The sequence below is a fragment of the Entelurus aequoreus genome, linkage group LG17, assembly GCF_033978785.1.
Source record: "Entelurus aequoreus isolate RoL-2023_Sb linkage group LG17, RoL_Eaeq_v1.1, whole genome shotgun sequence".
Lineage (NCBI taxonomy): Eukaryota > Metazoa > Chordata > Actinopteri > Syngnathiformes > Syngnathidae > Entelurus > Entelurus aequoreus.
This window is the reverse complement of record NC_084747.1, coordinates 38,520,784-38,529,555: the sequence shown is the minus strand read 5'-3', so window position 1 is coordinate 38,529,555 and position 8,772 is coordinate 38,520,784. Positions and strand designations below refer to the sequence as shown.

At 41.1% G+C, this 8,772-nt stretch overlaps 1 protein-coding gene across 6 annotated transcripts in view; it reads right to left on the bottom strand.

The window, feature by feature from the left end:
- Positions 1-1,780: 1,780 nt before the first annotated feature.
- Positions 1,781-8,772, bottom strand: part of adamts12 (ADAM metallopeptidase with thrombospondin type 1 motif, 12) — a 69,965-nt gene continuing 62,973 nt past the window's right edge. For 5 of the 6 annotated variants that reach the window (XM_062025673.1, XM_062025674.1, XM_062025677.1 and 2 more), the window contains 5 exons: positions 6,257-6,409; positions 6,003-6,179; positions 5,792-5,938; positions 5,556-5,709; positions 1,781-5,494 (listed from right to left, as the gene is read on the bottom strand). In XM_062025673.1, coding sequence (XP_061881657.1) covers positions 5,379-5,494; positions 5,556-5,709; positions 5,792-5,938; positions 6,003-6,179; positions 6,257-6,409 — 747 coding nt within the window. In that variant the 3' untranslated portion in view covers positions 1,781-5,378. Of the gene's footprint in view, positions 5,495-5,555; positions 5,710-5,791; positions 5,939-6,002; positions 6,180-6,256; positions 6,410-8,772 lie in introns of those variants that run through there. The other variant, XR_009821719.1, reaches the window with a different exon arrangement.

Genomic DNA, 8,772 nt, shown 5'->3' with positions numbered 1-8,772 from the left:
CAACATCTATTTAATAATACCACCTTAACATTTGACAACCAAACAATTACACAAGGCGACTTGGTAAAGAATCTGGGTATTATCTTCGACCCAACTCTCTCGTTTGAGTCACACATTAAGAGTGTTACTAAAACGACCTTCTTTCATCTCCGTAATATCGCAAAATTTTGTTCCATTTTGTCCACTAGCGACGCTGAGATCATTATTCATGCGTTCGTTACGTCTTGTCTTGATTACTGTAACGTATTATTTTCGGGTCTCCCTATGTCTAGCATTAAAAGATTACAGTTGGTACAAAATGCGGCTGCTAGACTTTTGACAAAAACAAGAAAGTTTGATCATATTACGCCTATACTGGCTCACCTGCACTGGCTTCCTGTGCACTTAAGATGTGACTTTAAGGTTTTACTACTTACGTATAAAATACTACATGGTCTAGCTCCAGCCTATCTTGCCGATTGTATTGTACCATATGTCCCGGCAAGAAATCTGCGTTCAAAGAACTCAGGCTTATTAGTGATTCCCAGAGCCCCAAAAAAGTCTGCGGGCTATAGAGCGTTTTCTATTCAGGCTCCAGTACTCTGGAATGCCCTCCCGGTAACAGTTAGAGATGCTACCTCAGAAGAAGCATTTAAGTCCCATCTTAAAACTCATTTGTATACTCTAGCCTTTAAATAGACCCCCTTTTTAGACCAGTTGATCTGCCGTTTCTTTTCTTCTCTCCTCTGCTCCCCTCTCCCTTGGGGAGGGGGAGTTGCACAGGTCCGGTGGCCATGGATGAAGTGCTGGCTGTCCAGAGTCGGGACCTCGGGTGGACCGCTAGCCTGTGCATCTTGGGGACATCTCTGCGCTGCTGACCCGTCTCCGCTCGGGACGGTTTCCTGCTGGCCCCACTATGGACTGGACTCTCGCTGATGTGTTGGATCCACTGTGGACTAGACTTCCACAATATTATGTCAGACCCACTCGACATCCATTGCTTTCGGTCTCCCCTAGAGGGGGGGGGGGGGGGGTTACCCACATATGCGGTCCTCTCCAAGGTTTCTCATAGTCATTCCCATCGACGTCCCACTGGGGTGAGTTTTTCCTTGCCCGTATGTGGGCTCTGAACCGAGGATGTCGTTGTGGCTTGTGCAGCCCTTTGAGACACTTGTTATTTAGGGCTATATAAATAAACATTGATTGATTGATTGATAGACTCCAGCACCCCATGCGACCCCGAAAGGGACAAGCAGTAGAAAATGGATGGATGGGATGGAATTTGTCACCTTATGTTGAATCCTATAAAGACAGCTTTAGCAAACACTTTACCACTCAATTTTGAAATGTACTGTAATTAGTATTTGGTACACTGTATGAATGTGTGTAAGCTAACTCTTCTACGGCCCATTGTGCAAACAGTCAGATGAAGCAACACTCTGACATAACATGACAAGAGCTGTGTTAAACATGCAGCAGGATGGGTTCACCGTGACAACACGCAAACACATTCACTGATTGGAAGAGTTGATGCTCCACGTTGACCAAGTAATGTGTTACTACTTCCATTAGTGCTGACCAACTCTTGGTGTCTGACTTGAATAACAGCATGTGCATGATGCTTGTTTTAATCCGTCTCTGGTTATCTGGCACAGAGGAAACCTGGGGAAAATGTTGGCCAGATGAACTTGATCCCTGAACCTGAGCTTTGTGCTGCTGAGGCTGATGTTACACATCCTGCATCAGCATTGGGCATTCTGAGTTGTCCTGGTTGGAATGACCCGTCAAGGATATTATGTCATAAATGGTAAGCACAAACATCGTATACATTTATTGATAGAGAATATATGTACAAGATCATACAAAAACAGTAGCCATCTGGTTTTGGGGGACCTGAGAGGGATGACCCGCAACGCCTCTTTTTTTTAATTGGTCACTTTCACACCTGAGGAGCATCACAGATTCAACTACAGAGTTCTGCAGTTCACTTAAAGTGACTGTTTGCAACCCTCACATGGCTGCCTACAGAGTGCTAACTTTCGAAAGTGCTGTGGATTGTGAGCGTTATATTTCTGACAACATAAACTACGGCCCACTAAACACACACGCATTAATTATGTTTGTTCTCATGATAGCGATTTGGCAAAGTCCAGCTACTCATACCAACTATCATTAAATGTACTGTATTTTTCGGACTATAAGGCGCACTTAAAATCCTAAAATGTTCTCAAAAATCGACAGTGCGCATTATAACCTGGTGCACCTAATATACGGCATAATTCTGGTTGTGCTTACCGACTTCGAAGCAATTTGATTTGGTACATGGTGTAATGATAAGTGTGACCAGTAGATGGCAGTTATACATAAGAGATACGTGTGGCACCAGTAAACAACACCAAAACTTAAATGTTCCATTTATAATATAGCAGTGGTTCTCAAATGGAGGTACGCGTACCCCTGGGGGTACTTGAAGGTATGCCAAGGGGTATGTGAGATTTTTTTTAAATATTCTAAAAATAGCAACAATTCAAAAATCCTTTATAAATATATTTATTGAATAATACTTCAACAAAATAAATGTTTAGAATTAAGTTCATGAATCCAGATGGATCTCTATTACAATCCCCAAAGGGTGCACTTTAAGTTGATGATTACTTCTATGTGTAGAAATCTTTATTTATAATTGAATAACTTGTTTATTTTTCAACACGTTTTTAGTTATTTTTATATCTTTTTTTCCATATAGTTCAAGAAAGACCACTACAAATGAGCAATATTTTGCACTGTTATACAATTTAATAAATCAGAAACTGATGAAATAGTGCTGTATTTTACTTTTTTTTCTCTTTTTTTCAACCAAAAATGCTTTGCTCTGATTATTGGGTACTTGAATAAAAAAAATGTTCACAGGGGGTACATCACTGAAAAAAGGTTGAGAACCACTGTAATATAGAACCTTACACACAACGCTCAAAACTCTGTCCAAATGTTTTTAGTACGACTTCAGTAAGCTATGAAGCCACACCGCTTGATGGATTGCCGGCGCATTAAACATACGAGGACCGCAAAATGGCACCTATTAGCAGACATATTACCTGGTGTTTTGTTTCACAAAATTATACAAGACCTTCTGGTATCAGCTGATGTGTATTTGGGATCTGCATAAGTCCTGAAAATGTGCCCGCGTCCGCCATTGTAGTCATATGCTTCTTCTTTTTCTCTATCTTCTTACAGTATGTGGCATTCATCTTCCGTTGTTGCTATTTCTAATATAAAGTAGCGTAAAGTTCTTACTTATGTCTGTCAGTAGACTGGCTATCAAAGCGCTAAAAATGGTAGTGGGTTTAGATAATTCACCCACTGAATTTGAGCTATTAGAAGGTTCCGGTCGGACACATTTCTGAGCCACGGATGAGAAGTTCCATTCATTCATCCATTTTGATGCTTCGTTATTGATTTAAGTAAAGTCTGAACGTCATTTAAACAGTTAGCTCCATCTTTTGACACTTCTTCGACTCCCGTACTTGCACGCTACAAGGCTACAACAAAGATGATGGGGAGAAGACGCTGTTGAAGGTGAGCCATGTAAATAAGACCGCCCACAAAACGGCGCATCCTGAAGAGACGCTCAGAAAGCTACCACCATCACTTATGTAGACCAAAAGATAGTGTTTTAAATTTAGAAAAAAATCATAATATGACCCTTTTATCCATTCATCCATTTTATACCGCTTGTCCCTTTCGGGCCGTCATCACATGGCCAACACAAATAGACCCCTTTAATGCGCCTTATAATCCGGTTCGCCTTTTGTATGAAGATAAACCTGAATAGACCAGCTCATTGGCACTACGCCTTTTAATCCGGTGCGCCCTATGGTCCGAAAAATATGGTATAGCGTATCAAAATGACAACATGACTGCAAATTGTTAATTGCTTCAGAGCTCCAGGTATAGCGGTGGCCAACAGCCATTAACACCAGCCTTTTTCTTGGGCTGACAAACAATTTTTATTCCATATAATTGTCAAAAATATAAACTTTTTTAATGTTTTCTTTTAAACCATTAATGGTAACATAAGATAGCCGTGGGGTTCTTGTTGTGTTTTGGGGTTTGAAAAAAGTAACTTTAAACCAATTGCAAACAGTCACTTTAAGAGGAGTTGTTGAAACTTTCCCTCTGATTGATGTAAACACACAGTCCCAGCGCAATATTTGAAAACACAATGAGAACAATGTCTACCACACTAAATGCTACAGTATAAAAAGACAGATACAAATGTGATTTTTACATGCTTTGCTCTGCTTTTGCCAGTTTAAAATACACATTCAGCACCAGTACCGGTTAAGGCAAAGCACATTTGACGCACCAAAACATTTAAATGAATAAAATACGTGTACATCATCCAGTTTATGAGTAAGTAAAATTTGTGCTTGCGGTATTGCTATGGCATTCTAAAGTGCACCCCATGTAGTGTACAGTTTGCACCCTGCTGAGGAATCAGCCTAAACGTTAGTGCTAACATCATATAGTGTTCTCAGTGAAATACAGTAGAACCTCTAAAGTCAAATGGGTCTGCAGTTAATACATATGGGCAAGATTTTCAGAAGTTGTCAAATATTTCAGAGTCAAAACTGTCAACATTGTTACGTTAGATACCAACTCAGCAACCACCTAAAGCCAGCCAGTTAAAACAAGTGACTTGGGATCCAACTATAGAAGATCAGACTGACCCGCAAGTAATTTCTGTTTACACTTACAGAATTTTTAGTTTTTTCTTTTTTGCAGAATACCTTAAATAAGCAGTATAGCCAATGCATGTTTCTCGCAGTATATAATTTTTTTTTACTGTAGACTCCTTTGGTAACTTTTCTACTTCTGACCAGGTGAATCAGTCCTGTGCATTTTTGTTGACATTAATGTGTCTTTAACGTATCTTACTGTTACTAGTAAGAAATACGCTCGTTATATAGACAACCTTTGTTATTAGTATTGCTCTGTTAAAAAGACAATGAGTTGGCAGGACAATCCAATACCGGCTTCTGGTCCTTTGCTTTAAAAAAATGTGGTCCCCTGAACCATTGTGTTGAACTGCCCTGACCAAAGAGTTACTTTCATAACTGTGCTTTGTGTCACGTAAACAACGATGGCTGTGAAGAAAACATTTAATGATGGCCATGATTTGCCAAATGTTTACATTTTAAAACATTTTCTGTGCAAAAACTGAAGGCAGCCTCCTGCGGAACAGATAATTTTCACGATATGAGAAAGATTGCAAATCCAAACAAATGGGAAGTCGACCAGCATCACTGACTTTAGAGGTTCCACTGTCGGTCAACTATTTCCTGTTCCGCGTTGACGAATAACAGTAGCTGGGAGGTGCAGTGAGAGGATATACCCGTCTATGACCTACAGGTGACACAACACTGTCGTTGCACCGACCTGAAAGAGCAACGACCTAGCAGCTTCAGCTTGTCGCAGAAGCGAGAGGACATTGTGTTCTTTCTGCAAACTGGACCTGTTAAAGAGGGAATATAGCTAATTCAAGGCCAACTGAAAGCAAGATCTTTGTAACCAACCTGTGGTAGTGCGGCATTCCTGCGTGTTACACTTCCTGAACACTTCTGGTTTGGACATCTTCTCACAAAGGCTGTCTGGCATCACACTAGAATCCTCAGCCCTCACGCAGATGACGTCACGCAGCTGCTGACCTCCTCCGCAGCTTACAGAGCACTGTGGAGTCATAATATACACTTTTTGCAGCCTCCTTTTTATGACGGAAAATGCACATTATATATGATTGACTGTCTTAGACCTGCTCCCACTCTTCTGTCGTCCAAAGGGTACAGGACTTCAGGCTGCATGTTTCGGTGCTATTTGGCCTCAGTGTGGCGCCGCAACCATGAGGCACTGGACAGTACACCAGCCGTTCCCTCATACCCACACCACAGCTCCCGGTGCACTGAGTTAGAGAAGTAATTAATTAACTGTATTTGTGTACACATATGCCATTACACAGGACATACTGGTGCCCAGGGTGACACGCTCCAGTCTACACAGGCCTTTAGGGGGCAGATCAAAGCACTGACAGGTTTGCTCGACACCGCCTGACAATGGAAGGGTCGAAGAGGACGGTGACTCTGGGAATCAACGCACTGGACATCCCGGTACCGCTTACCCACTACCGCACAATGATCAGGACACTGTGGACAACATTGATCAGATACTGTATATTGATAGATTGGAGTTTTTTAGTATTTTAAGGACCAGAGGATGTTACCTTGCTCCAGCTGCCACTTTGCCACGTGGCACATGGCTGTAGATGGCAGGTGCGGGCAGGCTCTGGTTTTTTTGTGATTTCACAATCCTTGTCCTTCTGGGAGCTACAAGTGACAGTCCTCCATATTGCACCAATCCCGCATGTTGTTGAACACTGGAGTGGGACAGACAAAAACAAAGGGTTTCATCCACCATTTATTATTTATTCATTTAGTTTTACCGTTTGTTCTGTGCATTGGAAAGCTGGAGCTCATCCTAGCAGGCTTATGCCGCTTTTCCACTGCATAGTACAGATACGGCTTGACTCAACTCACAACCGTACAATGAGAAACTGTGAAAGCTAAGCTATATTAAATGCATTATTCAGAATGAGATATATAATATGGAATTGGAAAATTGTATCCAAGTGGAGACTGAAGGCATCAGGATAAATGGTCCACTACAGCAAAGCGAAGACTGAGGAGTACAGTATAATATTGCAGCGTCCAGACTAGCTAAGCACAACAACTGGGTAAACTAATGCCAGCAAGTGTGGAACGCCGAAGGACCAGAAATAATACAAACCTCGTTTCCATATGAGTTGGGAAATTGTGTTAGATGTAAATATAAACGGAATACAATGATTTGCAAATCCTTTTCAACCCATATTCAATTGAATGCACTACAAAGACAAGATATTTGATGTTCAAACTCATAAACTTGATTTTTTTTTTGCAAATAATAATTAATTTAGAATTTCATGGCTGCAACACGTGCCAAAGTAGTTGGGAAAGGGCATGTTCACCACTGTGTTACATGGCCTTTCTTTTTAACAACACTCAGAAAACGTTTGGGAACTGAGGAGACACATTTTTTAAGCTTCTCAGGTGTAATTCTTTCCCATTCTTGCTTGATGTACAGCTTAAGTTGTTCAACAGTCCGGGGGTCTCCATTGTGGTATTTTAGGCTTCATAATGCGCCACCCATTTTCAATGGGAGACAGGTCTGGACTACAGGCAGGCCAGTCTAGTACCCGCACTCTTTTACTATGAAGCCACATTGATGTAACACGTGGCTTGGCATTGTCTTGCTGAAATAAGCAGGGGCGAACATGGTAACGTTGCTTGGATGGCAACATATGTTGCTCCAAAACCTGTATGTACCTTTCAGCATTAATGGTGCCTTCACAGATGTGTAAGTTACCCATGTCTTGGGCACTAATACACCCCCATACCATCACACTTTCTGGCTTTTCAACTTTGCGCCTATAACAATCCGGATGGTTCTTTTCCTCTTTGGTCCGGAGGACACGACGTCCACAGTTTCCAAAAACAATTTGAAATGTGGACTCGTCAGACCACAGAACACTTTTCCACTTTGTATCAGTCCATCTTAGATGAGCTCAGGCCCAGCGAAGCCGACGGCGTTTCTGTGTGTTGTTGATAAACGGTTTTCGCCTTGCATAGGAGAGCTTTAACTTGCACTTACAGATGTAGCGACCAACTGTAGTTACTGACAGTGGGTTTCTGAAGTGTTCCTGAGCCCATGTGGTGATATCCTTTACACACTGATGTCGCTTGTTGATGCAGTACAGCCTGAGGGATCGAAGGTCATGGGCTTAGCTGCTTACGTGCAGTGATTTCTCCAGATTCTCTGAACCCTTTGATGATATTACAGACCGTAGATGGTGAAATCCCTGAATTCCTTGCAATAGCTGGTTGAGAAAGGTTTTTCTTAAACTGTTCAACAATTTGCTCACGCATTTGTTGACAAAGTGGTGACCCTCGCCCCATCCTTGTTTGTGAATGACTGAGCATTTCATGGAATCTTCTTGTATACCCAATCATGGCACCCACCTGTTCCCAATTTGCCTGTTCACCTGTGGGATGTTCCAAATAAGTGTTTGATGACCATTCCTCAACTTTATCAGTATTTATTGCCACCTTTCCCAACTTCTTTGTCACGTGTTGCTGGCATCAAATTCTAAAGTTAAAGATTATTTGCAAAAAAAAAAAAGTTTATCAGTTTGAACATCAAATATGTTGTCTTTGTAGCATATTCAACTGAATATGGGTTGAAAATGATTTGCAAATCATTGTATTCCGTTTATATTTACATCTAACACAATTTCCCAACTCGTATGGAAACGGGTTTGTAGTATTAATAGTAATTTTCACATCTAATTTACATTATTCAGTTAAACTAGTTTTATAATGTGCGAGGACAAATCATACACAATATCACAGCTAAACATAGAAATTGGACATTTTGAATACAACAAGCATTTCCTTTTTGATCAAACATTACTAATAGTGTACCAATAAAGTACCACAACAAAATGTTACAGTTTTCCAGACCTTTACTATTAAAAGGGCTGTTTGTAAACTTGACACAGATGCATAGAGGGTGCTAACTTTCTAATGTATTGTAAGCATTGTGTCCCGTTCACTTACGGCTCTTAGGACGTAATAGTGTACAGCATGTACGTGCATATGTAACACGTGCATGTGAATTAGCTTTGTGTGTTGTCAGCCAATG